The sequence below is a fragment of the Centroberyx gerrardi genome, chromosome 11 (assembly GCF_048128805.1).
Source record: "Centroberyx gerrardi isolate f3 chromosome 11, fCenGer3.hap1.cur.20231027, whole genome shotgun sequence".
NCBI lineage: Eukaryota > Metazoa > Chordata > Actinopteri > Beryciformes > Berycidae > Centroberyx > Centroberyx gerrardi.
This window is the reverse complement of record NC_136007.1, coordinates 17307121-17328799: the sequence shown is the minus strand read 5'-3', so window position 1 is coordinate 17328799 and position 21679 is coordinate 17307121. Positions and strand designations below refer to the sequence as shown.

The following is a 21679-nucleotide window of genomic DNA, read 5'->3' as shown; positions in this document are numbered from 1 at the left end:
GATCTCCAACAGAGGTGGACAACTGGATGCTTGCCTGAACTCAGGAAAAGCTCTTATTTTGCTGCAACATGAGCAGTGTACTATTTAATTTAACAACTAGAATGCTTTCTCAAAACAGATGACCAAATACAGTTGGTAAGAATCACACAGATTTTGAGAAGTGAGTATCCTCCCCAATAGCTGTTGCTTCCATTCTATAAATGTAGTTTTCAGTATCCAACCAACTTAATTAACTGAAAACATGGCAAATTTAAGAGTTGCAGAAAAGAAAGTTTTTAAATCATTAGCTAAGGCTATGGCACTTGCACATCCATCCAAGAAGGAATCAATCAATAAATCTTGAGTTTATATAGGGAAGGAAAGTGCCAACAAAGATAATCCATCCATAATCCATTCATTTTCCTGTGTTGACGAATACAAAATAGTCTCTCATGAACAATTAACTTCATGTACTGTATCAGTTGTTTTTAAATACATAAGCTTATGAAGTATAAGCTATAATGTTTGTTGTAAAGAAACATTGTAAAAAAAACAATCAACAGCAACACAAGTAATTACAGTCAAAGGAAGATAGTTTTTAGGTGGAAATGGAATCCTTCTGTTTATTTCAGTGTACTCTGTAATATAATTTTACATAAAATTCCATATGGAGAAGTCAAACTTTTCTCAACTAGCTTTTAACACAACCAGACTCTCCCTCCCCATCAGGCCTACATTGGTCGACTCTAACTCACATCAATGCAGCACACAGTTAACTGCAAGTGGGCATACCTCATGACAAAACTGGTCAATATCTATACAGAAGTATTAGCAAACTGTTTCCCATACATCAAAGCACATCCTTCCACTTCAATGATTAATTTGTTGGTGTTTGAGTGCTTTGTAAAATTAATTAATTAGCAGTCACACAACAGGTAAAATGTCAGTGAATATGGAATTTGACTACAGCACATTTTGAGCTGTAGGACGTGAAAATCTAAAGTCTCCTATCTAAAGTTACCTTTGTCTCAGGTAGTAACTGCACTTTTAAACAGACGAGAGACTAAGAGATGAGACCATACTGTATGTCAGATACATTTTGATGAAAGCACAGCTGACTGTCCACTGCATTGATAGGAACCAGATTACATTATTGAACAGCAGCCTGACCAGTGTAGTTGTCCAGGGAGTCGTACAGGCCTTGTTAACAAACTCACATCAGCTAGGGAAGATGAAATGCATCATTTAGTTGAAAATGCGAGACACAGGTTACAGCACCCTATGCAGATATTTCAGACCCTAGCACCACCAAAGAAGCCCAGTCCTGGTTTCCAAGTACCAAAACATTCCCTCAGAAGCCAACTTAGTACAAATAAAAAAGGCACTTTATGTTTCGGTAAAGTGACTGCTTGAGAAAACAATACTTAAAATGACCTATTTCTTCATTTTCGTGTAAGAACACTAACAAATATATGAAAGTGAAAGTAAAAATATTCTCTTATGAAAGCTAACAAACAATACAAAGAATCAGCAGATGTAAAACAATTATATACAGTGTATTAGTATTAATAGTGCAGTATCATATCACATGATGTGTGGTTTGTCGGAATGGCTATTCTACAATGTAACATGCATAGTGTAACTTAGCAACAACGAATCAGACTGTTGCTTTTGCATCAGTTAAGTTACATAACTGACATATAAGTGAAAGGACATAGATGTAAAAACATTCAGCAGTTTGCATACGCAGGGAATCAGAAAGGATACATGTTAACTTTGATTCCTCTGGCATCACCACATCTCAAATGAGCACATCAAGTTCAAGTGGAAGGCAGTACTATAAAGTTGTATAGTTTTGTGTGTATATTAGTGAGATAAACAGAGTTCCCTTGTTAAATGTAGAGAAAAGATATACTGGAACTGCTTCTACTAAGATCGGGGTGAAGTTCTGAGAGGCATCTGGAGGATCCTGCCACGTAAAGGTGGGGGCATGCCACTGTTTCCATAACAAATACAGATCTGGACTGTGTTATTGACACGCCTTGCAATTTTGCTGATAATTCAATATTTCTTCAAAATATAAGGTAGTTTTTAATTTAAATCACTGTTCTGATGTTCTGTGGTACAAAGTGATATTTCACTTTTGCACATTTAAATTTTGCAGCATGCAAAACGTTGACCTAACTCCATCAAGTTTGAGATTTGCTGACCCTGGAATTTGAATTCACAGGCAGCTTTCAGGTTTCAGGTTTCGGGCAATTACAAACTAGAAAAATGACTTACAAAGAATGAGTAAGAAAATATGATCATTCAAGAAGTATAAGATATGCTTGTTATTTGCAAGTCCAGATATTCTTTATCTTGCTGGCTAAAGATACCAATCCATATGAAGCCACAGCCAGTGTGAACATATAGATAGGGGAGACAAGGGACTAATGTTTTGGTTACATTAGTGCTGCTCTCTGGAATTGTTAGTTTTTGTTTGGTTCAGTGATTGCCATAGCCATTTTTCTATTAGCTTAGTTATTTTCCATTCTGCATTGTTGAGAATCAGAATAATAAAGCTATGGATAAACAAAGGTTTTTATTTTTAATTCTACCCTGTTTTTGTAGAAATAATTATTGATATTGCAAGGGGTGCCAATAACATCAACTGTAAAAACATGAGACTGAATCTGTCTCTGGAGTGTTTAAGTTGTCGTATTGCAGCATGTGAGATAGGCTTTGGTATACAGACTGAGGTTTTAACAGCATAGTGACAAGTCCTTGGTCATTTGCTCTGTGTCATATGTACAGTACATTTCTATACAGTTAAAGACAGTGCTCCCCCACTTCTTTCTAATGATGGTTTTGAACTGAGCTTGTATTTGCAGGGAAAAAAGGCTAACCAGAAATGAGACATAATGGCTGCAGCATAAATGCGACAGTGTGGTTCATGGCTCCTCAGTGGGCTGCAGTTGTATAAAGGCCAAACGTTCACATTACTTAACAAGTTTGTTTCATTTTAGCCGCTGTCATGTCTAAAGTTACAGAAGTACTCTATTGCATAATCTTTACAAAGAATAATTCTGTTCAGGCTGACTAGCAATCAAGATAATCTCCAATTTAGTGTCTGTGTTGTTAGGTGAAGAGCTGTCCATGGATGTTACTGGTACTGATGGTGCTGAATTGGCAGGTAAATTTTGAATTGAATATTCTAGCTTGTACGCTGCTGCAGGGATGACAACTGCAAACCATTTGGTAGCGGAGAAAAATAGGATGGAAATGGTACATTTAGTCAATACTGCTGAACCAGCGAGTTTGAAGGCAAGAGAACTATTTTGAAATAATGTCAAATGGGTGACATATCCCTTTAAGCCATGTTAGGCCACATTAAGCCCACATATTTCCATTCACTTCCAATTCAGTCTTGACTGATTTGTTTACCTGAAATTTTCCACAGATGGTTCATGCAGTTTGACTGAGTTTTTACATTTTTAGTATTAGTTAATCAATACATCATAATAAACCTATGGTTTTATTAGTTTTTGATTGTGATTTAAAAAACATTTTCTTAATGCACATTAACAATTTTTGCTCCATAGCGAGGGCTTATTACTGTCAATATTTGGTTGCATTTTGACCTCTACAACTGGATGTTGTAAAGTGTTGAAAAGTCTGTTTTTCCTGTTTTTTTTACCTGCTTAGGGTGAGCTCACACTATTCCATTTTTTGTAAAAATAATAATAAAAACAACAACATAAAATGTATTTGAAAAAGCGGGTTGTGCAACCCACACTGTTTCTATGACGACCAGCAGCCGCTATCAGCAAACAGTACTTATGTCAAATTCTCAAATAGGCCGACTTACCACAAACTCCCACAACACAGCCAATGTGCCAACCTTTCTACCAGTACTGTCTCCAGTTTCATTCTGGTTGTTGTAGCCTGTCAGCTGCCAACATATCATGAAACCCTGCCTCTTCTTCATTGTGATTAGTCGGCTCACAAAAAAGCTGACTTCACGCATGCTTCTCAAAAACATTGAACTTTTAGAAAGCACTCAACTCTACCAAAAATGAAATCAGGCACAGTAAGTTTCCAAAGTTTCCCATTGACTTTCATGAAAAAAAGGCGCTGGCAGTTTAAAAAAAGCAGAATAGTGTGAACACACCCTCAGATTGTCCCCTGAAAACGTGTTTGTCATGCTGACTGTAGTAATTACGTAGCATCAGGTTTTTTGGTAACACTTGCAGTTTGAGGAAAAGTAAAAAGCGTTTAATAGTATTTGTTATTTGTGGCTATATAGTGATGTTTGTTAATGAATTAATTTTACACTCAGATTAGGCTCAACGTTTTAGAAAAATAGGATTAAGCACTGCTTCAAAGGGCTGGAAAACGCTACAAAACTTTCAAAACTGGTTTCGACTGAGGGCTGCACACATCTTAAGATTTCATAAAGTCCTCGATTGGAGCCAGTGTCTGAGGATTTCTCTAAAATATGAAGACTTGTCTCAGACTTGTTCCAGTCTTTAGTATAAGTTTGCTTGAAGGAGAACAGTGATAAAAGGCCACAGCCACAACATGGCGCTCCTAAAATGATATTTTTTCCCCCATGTTCATCAGGTTCATCTTGGGCCATCTAATGAAAAGCCACTTCTGTTTAACCTTGGAAGCATAATCGCTTAATAGATCATTTTGTTTTTCACATTACCGTATTCTCTTAATATACACAACTTTGACGGATAAATATTGTCATTCACACTTAGATCCCTCTCTTGGTCCATTGCATTTTCATTATGAGTTAAACCCTCAAACTCGTTATCAAGTCTTTTCCTTAAATCTCAATGTAAAATGTTCAGGTTTGGTCTTTGAGAAGCCTGAGGCAGAGCCGATCCCCGAGGTTAGCCCTGCTCCAAACTCTCCACCACCTGCACAGCAGAGTATGTGGGTGCAGGTGCCTGCCGGGTAAAGAAGGAAGCCGCTCTTTTCGGCTTCAAACGCTTAATTTCTTTCCCTGAGAGACAACGACAAGTGAAAAAAGTATTAAAATAGCACATATCATCTCTATCAACTCTTATCATCCAGATTAGCATCACCTATTAGTATTTGAAAATACAGTGACTGAAAAATAATTCTGATTGGGAGATTTCTTTAAACCCGTTAATTCTACCGCACTCACCATTGTCCACGTAGCTAATGGTGTTGAGCGAATGGACCCGACTGCACACAACACTGCTTTGCCTGCGCAGTTTCCCGCGCTGTCCTCCACGTCCTTTCTCGTTGCTGCCATCTTGTCCAGCAGGCTGCTGAGACAGACCGACCTCGCCATCAGCTTCAGCTGCGGCTCCGCCCTCCGACGACTTCAGCTCCACACAGAACTCAATGAAGCCACTCATGAGCTCTGCCTGGTGGACAGAAAAAAAATTAAAGATGACTAACAGTTTGAAGATTAGACCCATTTGGCTATTGCTTGGCAAAATACATGGGGAAATTTAATTAATATGATTAGATATTGAAATAATTAGTATTTATTTCATTAATTTCAATAGTTGAGCTCCATAATGACGGTCCATTGGTGAACCACAGGCATGTACTCTTCTAATGTCTCTTACAGTAACAGGACTGGCTGTGATTCTGTTGAGCAGGGTACAGGGTCGCCAGTCTTGGATTACAGCCTGGTGTGATTATGTTTTATCGCTGCTTCTACTGTTATGTAAGAGCTCTTCACCATCTGGTGGCTCAGACAATCTTTTCCACAATGATCAGGCTACCTTCTCTGACTACACACAAAGCTTGTAACAATGGTTAGAATTTACAACAATTAAATTTTTGTGAAAGAAAAAGTAAAAAAAAAAAATTATATATATTATATAAGATTATATATGTTTTTAAACATAAGTGCAATAGGGTTCTTATGGGGTTTCAATTCAACAACCGTCCCACCCAACCTGAGCTGCAACTGGTTAGGTGTCAACAAGTAACACCGACTGTTGCTCTTCTGCAAACTTAAAATATTTTAAATCTGAAGCACGGAGAGCAGATTAACCAAATAGGTGAAGCTCCAAGAAAACACCAAGCACTGCACTTTTATACACACACCAGCATAAGCTCTTTCCATACTGAAAATAATTGAAATAAGGCACTGATACACAGAAAAAGAATAATAGAAGACTTTACACACAACCTCAGCCTATTTTCCCTTAAAATATAATTTTTAGATTTACATGGCTTGATATCACATGATTCATGATTTTGTTACTTGATTTCACAACAGGTTTCCTTACTTGTTTTGAGTAGATCTTCAGCAACTTGTTGACAGGAGTGCCAGCTTCCTCTCCATCAAATTCTAGCCAAAGAATATGCGAGTCCCCCTCCTCCTCGGGGTAGCTGTGGTCCCAGGACAGCTCGCTGAAACGCAGGCCAAGAAGCACATGCTGCAAGGAAATGAGTTCAAGAAGAGAATTCAGGGTAGCCTTTATGAAGAAATGCAAAATCTTTCTCCCTGTCTTTTATCTTCATGCACTGTGCACTATGAGCAACGAACGAACGCACCATCATAAAAGCTGTAAAGTGAGAAACATAGTATTGTATCTCTGTTTACCAAAGCTGTCAACCCAACAGAATACAACACTCACCTTCTCTTTGACATCCATCACATATACTCCGTCCAGGCTGATCCCAACGTTGACAGCTTTGCGTCCTCCCCTCTGGAGGATCCCTTGCACTGGCTTGTCAATCTCCCCAAAGAAGAAAGCACACCTGTTTAGGCAGTTATGTTTATTAAATTCACATAAACATTGAATGAGTCAAGATATGTGGGTAATGTGAGGCGTCTAAGAAAATACTTTCAACTTCAACAAAAATTCATTCAATTCAAACTTTTACAAATTCATACCCATAGTAAGGCAGAGTGTGGCATTTGTTGAGGTACTGGTGTAGGAGCTGTGAGGGCTCAGGAGGGCTGCCAGCCGATGTGCTGATCTTTCTGTACTCCTCCAACAGGTTTTGCTCCAGCGCTGCCTGACGGCTCCCTTTCCCTCTCAGGGTAGAGAGCAAACCTCCGCCCCCCATCGCAACATGTGCAGGCAGGAAAGAAGACAGCTTCTTTTCTCTGTGGCAGGCAGATGACACAAAATAGTCAAGTCAGTGTGAAAACATAGTGCAATATGTAACGAAGAGTTGATGAGATGTCACAAATTGAATACTCATGTTCAGATTTGCATAAATGGCATCTTCTCTCCGCAGAGCTGAGCTCTAGATTTTCTTCAAGTTACAAAATCAATCTGTTGCCCATTTGGAGTTTCACTTCACTTCACCTTTTCCTTTTTCTGAGCCGCTCTGTCTTTATGATTAACAAGATTTGTAAAAGATGCCGGAGACCAAGCGTGCAGTTTTAAAGTTGTCAATATATCCGTGATGTACTGTACTATTTTGTTATTTTGTGTTTATCTTTATAAAATAGTCTCTTCATTTCTCTGATTCTTGGCTTTGAACAAAAGAAATGTAAAGTGTGACAGCGGCATTTTTACAGCTGGGCTGAGTGCTTGGAAAGAACATCCATTTGGTACGGATAATGTTTTTGTTCTGAATCCATCTGATCATTTTGTGATATTATCCATATTCGGAGAACTGTAGCTGACAAAATCACACACTGTATTTGTTAGCCTACATTCCTTTGCCGTCATTAAGACCATGTGTTCTGGAAAGACTTAGTCAGAGCCTACATTTACATAGTCCGCTTAGAGCAGTTCTCCCTTAACTCATCTATTTTCTCTCCTCTCGCACACAGGAGGGCGTCCCAAAACCCCTACCAAGATCACTACAGCTTCTTTCCTCTCCTCAGTCTCTACCACTCATATCCTACCAACAAAAAAAAATGGGTGAGGGAAGGAAGGGAGGAAAGGAAAAGAGAAAAGTAAGAGAAGAGCTCTGAAATTGGGACAGCTTCTGTTCTTCACAAAGACGTCGACTGATGATGACCATCTTATTAGACGTCCTCTGAAAAGAGCTTCTTGGTCAAAGACATAAGTAGTCATCAAATTTCAAGTAATTGTATTATGAGGGTTTATATTTTTCATATCATTCCAAGAGTTGTGTTTTTCTCCTCCTAACTGAGAAGCATAGAATTTGATTGGGCTATACTGGGGACACATCAAACATCATATAATTTACTCCTGGAGAGTATACACTTGAGTGCCTTCTCTCATTTCCTCTATTATTGGGACAGCTGGCAACATGGCGATTGATTTCTGGGTCACAGAGAAAAATGAAGGAAACGAGAAGTGATTTTTGGACTTGTGGGACGAAGACTTAGTCTCCGCTCTAACACAGCCAGACTTTGAGGTGTCTAATATTTAAACAGTTACTGTAGTCAACGGATAGAATATTAAGGAGAATTATATGTTGAAAATAGTTTTCCTCAAGGAAAATGTTATTTATCTTCCCAGCAAATAGCACTAACTTGAACATGAAAGTGAAATATAACATTAAGGACAGAACAGCAATGCTCTTCCAATTCCAATTAAACTCAGTGCAAGTTGCATGAGTCTAAATGTAAGTTAACTGCATTTTAATCAGTCATTAATCCATTAACATTGTGTCTATAGAAGCTTTCATGTGTTTAGGTTCTGTTGTTTAAGTTATGGAGGAGACAAAATGGGGCTCATGCATTTCACAGCTGTTACCTGAGTAACTTCAATATTTTTTTTTTAACCTGTTTATACTTCAGTCATACGTTTCAGGGCAAACTTTAGAGGTATGAAGCTATTTCTATTGATCCACACGCCCCTAGTCTTTTGTGTTTGTTGTTGTATGCTATTGGTTAGAGAAAATGTAATCTTGTTTACATTGAAAACCAAGCTATAAACCAAGCTTTATAACTTACTTTATAGTAGTAGTCAGTTTTTGGCTGTCCAGACCAATTCCCTCATTGAGGGCGAGCGACAACGCTCCGAGACCGGTCCAGTGCTCAGGGTCACAGGGGTAGCGGCCTGTGAGGATGTTGCTCCTGGCCTCCTCATACAGCAGCCTCAGCACTCCCTCCTCATCCATCTGCTCGAGGGCAACAGGATGACAAAGCACATTCCATTTAGCAGGAAAATTAGCTTGAAGGTAGTTTCAGCAAGCATGATATCAATAAATACAAATGCTGCGTCCATCAAATGTAAAACAAGAACATACTTTTGTGCCAGCAGTATGTATGGAGCCAGTGAAATGGCAACGTTAGCTTACAATGCACAATTATGAACAATGCAGTCTTTGGTGCTTGTCTGGCTTCCACAGGCATTAGTCAAACATTTTCATTAAAGCCCCAATCTGCTTTTTTTGAGTAAACCAATTAACTAAACTTGAAATCTTTACAATTTACAATTTCCCATTTGGCAGACGCTTCTATCCAAAGCGACGTACATATGAGATTTTAATACAACACAAGCAAGGATCTAGTCTTGAGAGAACAACAAGAATAAGTGCCATAAAGCTAAGTTCTGGTCCGACAGGACATAGGTGCTATGAGCCAGTGCATAGAGGCAATGCATAGAGTGCATAGAGGCAGATAAAGAGTTTTTTTTTGTTTTTTTTTTGGATTACACAGTCCATCAGGTGAGAAGGTGTTCACTAAAGAGCTGGGTCTTTAGCCTTTTCTTAAAGATTGAAAGGGACTCTGCGGATCGAATGGAGTTTGGTAACTCGTTCCACCACCGAGGAACCACAGAAGAGAAGAGTCTGGCTAGAGACTTAGGGCCTTGTTGTGGTGGCAGCACCAGGCGCCGTTCCTTGGCAGAGCGTAGTGGGCGGGAGGGAGCGTAGACCTGAATGAGGGAGTTCAGGTAGGTAGGAGCCGTTTTGATTGCTGCTTTGTAGGCGAGCATCAAGGACTTAAACTTGATGCGGGCAGCAACTGGGAGCCAGTGGAGGGATATGAACAGCGGAGTGACATGTGCTCTTTTGGGCTGGTTGAAGACCAGACGTGCCGCCGCATTCTGGATCATCTGCAGAGGTTTGAGCGTACATGCCGGGAGCCCTGCCAGTAAGGAGTTGCAGTAGTCAAGGCGTGAGATTACAAGCGCCTGTACTAGGAGTTGTGCTGCATGTTCAGACAGGTAGGGTCTGATCTTCCTGATGGTGTACAGGGCAAATCGGGATGCCCGAGCAACAGAAGCCACATGCTCCTTAAAGGTTAGTTGGTCATCAATCATGACACCCAAGTTTCTGACAGATTTTGCGGGAATGAGCTGAGCTGATTCGAGCTGGATACTGATCTGCTGTTGTACAGAGGATCTGGCTGGGCTGACAAGGAGCTCAGTCTTTGACAGGTTAAGCTGAAGGTGGCGTTCCTTCATCCATGCCGAGATATCGGCGAGGCAGCCGATATCCGTGCCGAGACTGTGGGGTCGTCTGGCGGGAACGATAGGAGGAGCTGGGTATCGTCAGCATATGAATGATATGAGAAGCCATGTGAGTGGATGACTGCACCAAGTGAGGTGGTGTATATTGAAAAGAGAAGGGGTCCAAGCACTGACCCTTGAGGTACCCCTGTGGACAAGCAGTGGGATTTAGACACCCCTCTCCAAGACACTCTGAAGGATCTCCCTGAGAGGTAGGACTCAAACCAGAGGTGAGAGCAGATCCTGAGAAGCCAAGCTCAGCGAGTGTGGAGAGGAGGATTTGGTGGTTAACCGTGTCAAAGGCAGCCGATAGGTCAAGCAACATTAGAACAGAGGACTGACCGGCAGTTCTAGCTGATTGCAGTGTTTCCACTACAGACAAGAGCGCAGTCTCTGTAGAGTGTCCGCGTTTGAAGCCAGACTGGTTAGGATCATACAGGTTGTTCTCAGAAAGGAATTCAGAGACTTGATTAAAGACTGTGCGCTCAAGTGTCTTGGAAAGGAAGGTGAGGAGTGAAACCGGCCTGTAATTTTCAACCTGAGATGGGTTGAGTGTAGGTTTCTTTAGCAGTGGGGTAACCTGGGCTTGCTTAAAAGCAGTGGGGAACACACCCGTTCTAAGTGAGGAGTTGATGATGTGCGTGACTGCAGGGATAAGTGTGGACGAAATGGCCTGCAGGAGGTTGGAGGGTATGGGGTCCAACGGACAGGTAGTGGGATGAGAGTCAAGCAGAAGTTTGGAGACTTGCTCCTCGGTGAGATGGGAAAATGAGAGGAGTGAGGCCCTGTTAGCTGGCGGCAGCATACTGAGTTGGTCAGGCTCAGAGAACTGATTACTGATGGTAGAAACCTTATCATTAAAGAAGGATGCGAAGAGGTCAGCAGTGAGCAAAGTTGAGGGTGGAGGTGGTGGAGGGTTGAGGAGTGAGTTAATCTTTATGGGTACGACTCACTAATGGATAAAAATGTCTTCATAATTTTCAGATTCCATTGCAACTCAAAGTCCATTTTGGTCCAATGTTAATAATAAGCTACAATTTTTTTTAAATATATTTTCGAAGTACTTTTAAAATCATGTTATTAGTTAAACACTCACTGCATAAAAAGCTCAGTCAATGTACTTTAGAGCAAAAACGTTTTTAATCCGTTAATCCTTTTCCCAGAGAATGAGACTGTTTTACAAAATCATAGTGAATCAGGGTTAATGGTACCTGTAGCTCTTTAGACTTGGGATAAAACACATTCCGCCTGTATTGGAGACATGGTTCATCTTGGGGAAAAAGAAGAGGACAATAAGCACATAAAAGCAGTAAAAAACAACAAAAACGACAAAAAAAAAACATGATGGCAGATATGCAGTTTAGGACTAGTGATTTAAGTTGACTATTATTTAAAAAAATAATAATTGGAGTTGTTGTTCAATTAAACTGTTAAGAGTGCAGTGAGGCTAGAGTGACTAACACAGTGATGTGAGGTGAGAGTGAGCAGCACACTGGAGTGTCTGCCATTCAAGCCCACTCCAATCCACTGTGTTCCTGCTCATTCCTGTAAGATTCGACAGGCAGAAATCACTCCCCATAAAACCCTTTAATAATCCCATGCTTTACTGCATTAAAGTAATAATCCACATGATTGTATTTTTTTATTCTTTTTTTGGCCCTGTTCAACCATGGCAGCTATCATTGCTCATGCCAACTACTCAGTTCTTCTGCTATTTATTCCAAACAAACCACTGTTGCTGCTTCCATACTGTAAAACGCATCACTTCCTCAGTGCCAAAAGACTGTTTTCCAGAAAGAAGGTACCCACTCATGGGTGTTTACAACACTGAATGTAAAAGCTTTCATGAATATCACTATTGTGTTATATTGATCGGTGATACAGTGGCAAAAAGGAAATATATTTACATGAAAATGTCAGGGATTATTACTTTCTTTTTTGGGCTTGTTCCCTGAGGTGAGGTATTTGTCTTTTCACACGCTCCTCTCCACAGGGAGGTCAGTGTGCAGAGTCCGGTGCAGGACAGTGTACCTGGAGCTGGGAGGAATTTAGTGTTTTGCTCAAGGACACTTCAGCAGGGCCGGCACTCGCCCTCATAGGGAATCAAACCTGGGACCTTCTGGTTACAGGACAGTCCCTCCAACCATTAGGCCACCCTTTGCTGCACTTTCTACTCAATGTAGTGGGAGCAGGAATGTTACAGGAATGATGCAGTTGATAACTGTCTTACTGGTCATACTCTGAAACTATGACAACTTTGGTCACAGTCAAACCTTTGGTGCAATTCTGTAATTCACCCAGGCCTGGTTATATGTAAAGAATGCATTCTGCATAAAACATAAACAGAGATAAAAATGGATACAGAGCAACCACTGACAGTACCTTTTTCTTTTATTTACCTGGAGTTGGTTACTAAGCATAAACAATTTACGAGTGAGCTTCAAATCTAGAGGGAGCTGCTACAGAAAAAGAAACAGGCCCTGCTCCACATACACTGACACAGACAGACCAGACTCTCACCTTGTGATATGTCATCCTCCGAGGCCTCAGTGAAGCGATACAGTAGGTCCTGCCACTGCCGACACAATTTGTATGGCTGATGCCTTGGCTTTAACTGCAATTCTAAGAAATCGGGGGAAAGCAAAGATGATACAGTAAGATGTGTGTGCTTCTCTGCTCTGCTTCTTGTGCCCTTCGCCAGTGTAGTACTGGAGCTGGTCACATCAAAGTGAGTCCACTCAAATCATAACAGTACATGGTTATTTCAAGGAAAGAAAAAGCAATTGATTCTCTGTGACTGACTAGACCTTACCGATTCAATTTTTTTTTTCTTCACATTGACAATTTGTTATTGTAACAGTTGCAACAACAGCTATTGTAACAGTTGCAATGAATCAACCATTTTGTAGCAGTTCATTCAAAATTCATGCATAGCCTACAAACACTGTTTGTAGAACAGATATGTCATTAGGCTTGTTCTACATGGCTGTAGGCATGTAGGCACTGAGCCCACCTGACTAATCTGCAAAATAAAAAGGTACACCCAGGTATTTTGGATGGCAAATTATTTCAATTTCAATTCAACTTTATTGTCCCTGAGGGGAAATTCTTCTTGCAGCCAGGGCAAAATTTGTATTTGAAGATCAATCAGGCAATGCAGGAGCTTCACTTGCCTGTTTGTTTTTGGACATTTCGAACACACACACACACACACAAACACACGCACGCATGCACGCACGCACACACACACACAATCATTATGATGTATCCCCTTATGCAAACTATGACACCATGTCTACACCTGTCAAATACCTCTGTCACTGCTGAACCTATAGATGCAGCTACTGTGTTCGTGAGTAAGATGGACAAAAGAGAGACTGCACACAAGCATCGCTGACTATGTTTACATGAATGGAGCAACCCAGCTATTGGCCATACTCCGGTTAAGGTCAAGTTGTCTACATGAACCTTTGAGTACTTGACGATTAAGTATCCCTGTTGTCATGAATAAACCAGTTAACGGAATATTCCCGTCCACCTGTGGTGTCCCACCCACAGATTGAACCGTTCACCAGCAAAAAAGTATGAAAATCTGTGCCGCCAGTTATCCCCTCTCTGTTTGACTTTCTATTACAGGGGGAAAAAAACGATCCCAAAAACAAGTGCTGCTCACCGCCATGTTTTTTGTTGACATCAAAATGTACCCATAATGCTTTATGAGTCAGAGTTTGTGCAGACGGCGCACATCAAAAGTGAAAGGAATAAGATGTTTACATGCTACAGTAACCTGTTTAGTATTGGAGTAAACAGGACATCTTAACCAGGTTTCTCATAATAGGAGTGCGAGCTTAACTGGGCTTTTCTAACCAGCGTTATGATATTTACATGTATCAACCCAAAACCGGGTTACTTGAGTGGGGAGTGAGGTTAAGAACGAAATTCTCAGTGCATGTAAATGTAGTCAATGATTTGGCTGTCCATCCCCTGCCAGCCCCCGAACCTCCCCACCATCCGGACTGGAGTGCATATACATGTGGCTACAACAATGATTTACTCTGGCCAAAGTGGTTCCCATCCAAATTTACTACTGCTGTCCTATGGCAACCGCAATGAAATGATATGCTCCATCCTTTGTTAGGAAATCGCTGTATCTCAGCTGAAAATCACAAAAACACTGATGAGTGTGAAAAGTGTTGCTAAAAAGCTTCTTACCAAGCAGGGGGGAGCAAAGCCAGAAGGCGAAAGCTTCCTGTGCAGAGTCAGGAATATGGAGAGCCTCACGAACACTGCGGCCCAACTCCTGCACATTGACGCTGCCAACCCCTTCCACACACAAGTGTACAGCACTGTCACCAATCAGGTAGATAAGCACATCTTGAGCTGTGTAAAGACACAAACAAACATTAACAAAAATAGTTTCATGACGACAAAAAAGCCAAAGTGAAACAAAATCATATTGAAATTTAGGTAGCCTTAACTTTTACTTTAAAAGACAGTTCGCTAGAGATAAAAATTATAATCTTTAGAATAGTTTTAACCTCCAAGAGTCATATTAATATTTGCAGTACCGTACCACGGGTAAGTGTTGCAGAAGAGGCAACACTTCCTCTTTGCGAGTGATCATCTGATGATTCTGCAGGAAAACTGCACTCATCTCCTTCCATTTCTAGTCTGAAACATAAAGACCAAACTCAAAAATTCTATCACAATACAAGATAACATTAGCATTACAACATAACTATTTGATACCCACATAGGATTCCCACTCTTTACGGAAATTATTTTGCAGGAAACCAGGATTATATAACTTGATATACTTACTTAGTTACATAACAACTTGATATACTCAATCTTTGAGTAAACAACAAGATCAAATCTGTTCATTTATAAAACAACTGCAAAGTTTATTTTGTGGATGTTTCCAAAAGTACACTGTTTACATGCTTTTTCCAAATTGTTTACTTCCTTTTTGTAACATAAGCTATCACACGCAAACCGCACACACTTGGCAAAGCTGTAACAAGCCCCTAGCTTGAATGGCTTGTTGGAAAGATGCTGGAAAGATTTGTGTCACCCCATCCATTGTTTGGATCAAACAAATTCTTCTAAATTTCTGCTAAATGTATTAGCAGCAACAGCATCTTACTTTTGGTGCCTTCCACATAATCATTTGCTTGCCCAATAGGTACTGACAAAAAATAAATGGTGCAAGGGCAAACACACAAGGGCTTGTGGTGTGCAGCTTGTACGTCCTCGTATGCATGCTGGAAATGGGACTCCCTATTTTCACACTATTTCACCCAGGGGAAGTGCCTTATGTCTTACAGTACATCAGACTGAGTGGCATGTGCATGATCCATCTCTGCTGTGCATTCTCACACTCAAACTCAAACCTTCTAGCAGACTCCAATTAATATGAGGTTACAGTTACAATTTTTAATGGATTTTGAACGGCTCGCTGTACATTACCCCTCTCATATAAATTTGGAAGACCAGCGTCGTTAATGACCGGCTCACAGCTAATGAACAGCATGCCGGGCATTATTACACTTATTACACGGCTGCTTAACGAATGCATCAATGCATTCATCGTTATTAAGAAATAACAATTTAAAATTATTTTATTACAACCTGAAGCAACTTACAAGCTTCCACCAAAAAATAGTTCAGCAGGACTGGCAACCACAGAAATGTCTGTAGCTAACATCCATGGGCTACACTAGTTAGTAGCAGAACTGCAAACATATCAACAAAACCAAAACCAGTAAGATTGACATTCAGCCTCTAACTAGGAATCAAGTTCCATGCTCTCCAAATATATCAAACTGAATATTGGAAAAATCTTCCAAGTTTCTAACCTACGTCTGCACCAAGTGTTTGTCTGCAGTAACCAAGGAGCAACATCTTTTTGGCATAAAGAATCACTAGTTAATTTGATTATAAATCAACAAAATGGACCAGACTTCTTGACTGCGGAGTGATGATTAGATGTGAAACAGTGGTCTGTAATTCATAAATGATCTGAATCTCTTCACTGGCCAATCAGAATTGAGTATTCAGCAAAGCTGTGTAATAATTTTCCGCTTGATTCACCCTTTCAGGACTTATTTTGCGTTATTTTACTGGCTCAATGTACATTATGCCTTACTGAGCCTATATATTTAGAAAAACAACATTGTTATTTAAACAAATTAAATAACAACATGCAGGGCAAATTTTATTTCCATCAACTGGAGCTCTACACACGCAATCTTAACCATGGATCACTGAGTCTGTCAATATATTCAATTGTAAACATTGCTAACATGAGTCATTCATTACATAGTCACTTCATGTGCAAGTACTTGTTAATGTGCAGCTTACAACAGCAACATGGAAGCACTGAAAGAGATCTACATTATTGCACATGGAAATAAATTTGTACACTTTATGCTGTTGAAATCTGAATTCACAAAATAGTCCAATTATCGGACTATTAAGTGCAACAAAGTTAGCTTTGTACATTTGTACCCGCACATAAACAAAGCAGAGCAGAAACACAATGTGCCAGAAGGCCAGAGGCACATGCAGCACCCGTAGAGGGTTGCAGAGATGGTTCACTGACATCTGACTATGGGCCCCTTGAAAAAAGGAACTATGTGCCAGGGGTGGAGATGTGGCAGATATATTGATTGGCTAGTCAGAGAGGCGGGATTTCCAGTGAAAACACTATTTTGCTTTCATTCTGGCATTATATACAACTCATTCAAAGATAGATTTGAAGAGAAGTTAGTGGAGCAAGTTCACTAGTTTTGGCATCTCCACAACCCATCTTCTAGCGATTACAAAAGTTTTTATGCAACTATGACTTCCTGGCAAGAAATTGCTAAGTTTTGCAATGCAATACTAAGTGCAACACTATATGATGATTGTTATGTTCTTGGTTAGTACCACAATGTGAGTATCATTCTTTTCTCAGTCAGGAGAGATCAGCTCCAGAGCTCTTGTCAGCTGCAACCCTTATCTCGTAATATCAACCCTTGCATACGCACTTTGATCAGCCCCAATTTGAAGGTTATGTGTAGAAAGAATGGACTGAAAAGGGTGAAGACTGGGATTCAGGGGTCCCATGCTTGCCTTTGCTTAGGTAAAAAATCAGTAAGTCTGCCCCTGGGAGGGAGTCTGCACATCCAGCACAAGCAGAACAGACCTCTAAATCTCCCACTTGAACCAATGTTTGCTGCTGTTGATATCATGCTGCTTAATTGTAACTAGCCCAAAGGGTCTCAATATGTCACTATTATTCAGTTACATTCATATTGTATTTAATTACATCTTCGTACCCAAAAAGTTCCAGGGGACGATTCAACATTACTAAACAAGACAAGATTGAAAGCGCCCTTAAGAACAATCGTGCTAGGTAAGTAATGACATTTTCAGCACATTTGTCACAGTATTATTTTGGTACTTTTATGTCCCATACATTTCAACTACCAATTGGTGACAATGAGACATAAATATCCCTTTGGTCACAAAAGTAGCTACTTTTTGTCGTTCTATCCAATAAAGTTAGCTACATTATTTCAGTCGAGCTTGTCGTATGTAGTGTGTAGCCGTTAGCTAGCAAGTGAAGGAACAAAATGTCCTCTGTTGTCCACCTACCCTGATATTTCTGGTGAAAATCCCTCCACTCACGGCGTATTCTCTAGATGGGATGCTGCCAGTTTTGGAAATACTTCTAAATAAGTAAATTTACGGTTCGTTTTTAGTTTCCTGGCTAGCCAGTTGTCTAAAACTAGCTTTCCGGGCAGCTGCAACAGTTACAGTGATGTGTGACTGGCGAAGGATTCGCTCATTTTGAACCACACTTCGTTGGGTGTGACAATCACTCCGGTCACTGGGGGAGCAATGCAGGAATACTTAATTACTTAATTGAAGTAGTGAATAACAGTTGGGAACAAATATTCCGAACTGTTCGCTGGAAGATTGCTTGAATGTAAACTGATTCACTATGTGAATTGTGAACAGCTGTTTTTAGTAATGTTAGATTAGTGGATGAGAATCTCATAGAACAGTAGAGCTGTAACAGTCCTTATAGAAAAGTCAACTATAGTTTTAACTCATGTTCATCAGTTACAGTAGAAGTCTGCCTTGCCCCTTCTTCATATTGGGCAACTGAACAAAATGAGGGAGATAAATCAAAACATTGCTCTCCACGGAACAAGTTCGAAAGGCTCAGATCTCGAAAATGACTCGAAAATTTCAACTCAGTCGAGTCGAAAATGCAGAGAGCGTCGTCACGTCGTCACATGTTTGAAAACGTCACCGCAACTGTGTTTACGCACGCAGGGCCCAGATGACTGGAAACATTTGTTTTTCTCTCCCTCCCGCCTTGTACTGAAAGACATCATCTGTTATGCAATGCTAACACATTCAATGAAACATGAGTTATTTGTTTTAATCCGTACTAAATTATTCATTAACAAACAGAAATTTGCAATGAAAGTGGCCTACAGAAACTTGATGTTCCTATTAAGATTTCAATATCTTACCAAGTCTCTAAAAATGGTTAATAATAAGAAAAATGTAGACCTAAACCTTTTAAATCATTAAATTAAATATTTACTGATATAATCTAAAAAGTAAAGTACAGTAAAGTAAAGTAAAGTAAATACAAAGTGTAATATGTTATATTAGCCTTTATTTTATTTGTTGTTGTTTTTTTACTTTTTTTTTTAATTGTAGCTCATTTATTTTAGTTATAGGCTCATTATTTTAGTTTTTTCTAATATGGTGATGTATACAAATATATGTTTTATTACCTTTATGATGTTGTAATGCATTATCTTCAGGGGCGGTTGGTCTTAGGCCCCACAAAAGACAAGAATAGAACTAATATAAACTTTTTAATCAATTTAAAAAGATATGTACTTATTGAAAAATACCCCTCTTTTGTTACAATAAATAATTTCAATCTTGAGCCATGGTCATATTCAGTCATACTACAGTGGGCTATTCCACTTCTAGTACAATTTTGCCTCTTGACTTTAAGCTCATTTTCCTTGCCACTGTATGAGTAGCTGCAAGAGAAGTAAAACAAATAAATTAAAAAAAGACAAAAAAGTGAAGCTACCCAGGTGCGGCAGACAAACAAAAACGTATGCCCTTGCATGCATACTTTTGCTCATGCAGCCCCAACTTGAAGGTAATGTATAGAAAGGATGGATTAAAAAGGGAGAGGGTTGGAATTCCCCATGCTTTCTTTGCAAATCACTAATTTAAAACCAAAACTTGTCTCTCTGTCTGTGAATGTCACATATTCCCAGACAGCATGTTCCCCAGAGTATACACCTTTGCTTAAATTGCCAAGAAGGTGCATAAGGATCTTTTTCTCATCAGGTCTCTAACACGTTGGGATGATGAAGACAGGTTCAACATTGATCAACTCTCGATGCTTTGGCAATATATAAACTGTTGGCATTTCCCCTGCCAACAGTTTGGCATATTTTTTGGCAAATTACCTTAGCTCCTTAGTTAAGCTTAGAGCAATTGTCATGTCTAAACACAATCTGCTACTCTACACCAACCATGCATATTGGCTAAAGTCAACACAAAACCAACATTATAGGCTAGTTGACTCCTATATAACTAACTGATATGATGGACATCTGGTTATGCAATATAGGACATCTAGTGGTCAGCAAAAAACACTGCGCCTTTAAATAACTAAAATAAATAAATAAATAAACTCTCCATAACCTTTCCAACATCCAAAACTTACTTACCTATCTCATCAAACGCAACATCATGAAATAAGCTGGATCCCATTCCACAAAATCTTAATAGACTGCCACCACAATTACAATAAATGCATACAATAAATAACTCCTCACCTAGACAAATTTAATTTGTCTAATACATGAAAATTAAACATTACATCTTTATCATGAAAGCCTTAAAGAGTTAGAAAACATGCACACTCCAAGTAAAACATTAACAATTCTATATTAGCACAGAATTATGTGTAAATGTAAAATATCCTATTTAATGCTACGCTTTCAAAACAATCACAAACAAATCTATTACAAACTCATTTAATCTTCTCGCCTAATATTAATAAGTTAGTAAAAACACTTTATTATGAAGATTAATCCACGCAAGTACTCAAGCACACTATTATCTCACATCCACACACTTTTTATAAAACGTATTTACAATAATCATTACATTTCATTTGCTATACAATAAATGATATCATCATTACATTTTGTTGCTCTCAATGCCCAACCTATTCATCTCATCAGTAGTCATGATGTTATTCAAGACTGTAAACAAATGACTTGTATCATCTTTCCACTCCAAACCCTCTGTCTTCTTAATAAGCAGTGTTGATAAAAGATTAGAGGTGTTGTTCTCACTTGTTACAGTATTTCCCAAGATGCTCACAGCTGGCAGGCATGTAGGCACTAAGCTAGTTCTCACTTTTTTACCCTTGTACCCCAATTAATTGTTTTCAGAGCACATTCTCTCTCTATTTTTTTTTTTTTTCATATTTTCCAGCCACTTCAAGCAAGCACAAGGGTACTTACCTGTGTTCTTGTCCTATGCCAGGGATTTTCAGACTTTTTCAGTTAAATTTTCCATATTTTCAGCCAAAATGTTTGAAATTTGTGTGTGCCTCAGATGAACAACTGTCATCAGCATGGATCAACATCCCTGTGGAATGTTTTCGCCACATTATAGATAGACATTATGTAAGGTATTATTATTAATAGTTTACCTCAGAAACTGGTCACTGAATCAGGCTCATGTACTGTTGCTGCCCTGAAATAGAGGAACCATGTTCATGGACAATTCAATAGTGTTTCCCATTATTTAGTTATTTCTCTTTTCTTGTGATTATATTAGAACTTCTCTTCTAATGAATGAATGATGATGGTCTAATGAGCCCCCTGTGTACAAAGAAATTACAGCATATCTGCATTCAAAAGATAAATGTTTTTAAGTATTTCAACTTGTATAAACAGATAAAACCTTTGCATAGTAAATCATATCTTACATCCACCTGACGTAGGAGTGTGACTGCTGGGGCAGCAGGTTGAGTATTAACAAATTGGATTAGCAGCTTTCAGAAAGGTGTCAGGACAGAGGACACACTTCACAGCTTTCACTGCATTACTGACATCTATTAATCACTCTTCATAATCCTTTTCCTTTCCCTGACAGGCAGAGAGAGGGAGGGGGGAGGTAGCACCCAGTGCCAGTGTTATGGAGGGTGGCATTGTGTGCAATATTATGTATAATGTGCGCGTAATTATATTGGAAGAAGAAAGAATAAGCGACTCCACTCCACA

At 39.4% G+C, this 21679-nt stretch overlaps 1 protein-coding gene across 1 annotated transcript; it reads right to left on the bottom strand.

The window, feature by feature from the left end:
• Positions 1 to 571: 571 nt before the first annotated feature.
• frmd8 (FERM domain containing 8) lies at positions 572 to 18125 on the bottom strand. Its single transcript, XM_071901075.2, has 11 exons — positions 17988 to 18125; positions 14920 to 15017; positions 14559 to 14726; positions 12867 to 12968; positions 11558 to 11616; positions 8846 to 9012; positions 6857 to 7072; positions 6597 to 6720; positions 6246 to 6395; positions 5141 to 5366; positions 572 to 4975 (listed from the first exon to the last, which is right to left on the bottom strand). The coding sequence occupies exons 2-11, from the start codon at positions 15008 to 15010 to the stop codon at positions 4863 to 4865; spliced, it is 1416 nt and encodes a 471-aa protein (XP_071757176.1). The 5' UTR covers positions 15011 to 15017; positions 17988 to 18125; the 3' UTR covers positions 572 to 4862.
• Between the last annotated feature and the right edge of the window lie 3554 nt (positions 18126 to 21679).

Bases quoted from the DNA above. Each gene is read 5' to 3' on its own strand.
- frmd8 (XM_071901075.2), bottom strand. From the start codon at position 15,010: ATGGAAGGAGATGAGTGCAGTTTTCCTGCAGAATCATCAGATGATCAC. The intron at 14,727-14,919 runs GTACGGTACTGC...GTCTTTACACAG, and splicing joins TTCTGCAACACTTACCCGTG to CTCAAGATGTGCTTATCTAC. The intron at 6,721-6,856 runs GTATGAATTTGT...CTGCCTAAACAG, and splicing joins CACACTCTGCCTTACTATGG to GTGTGCTTTCTTCTTTGGGG.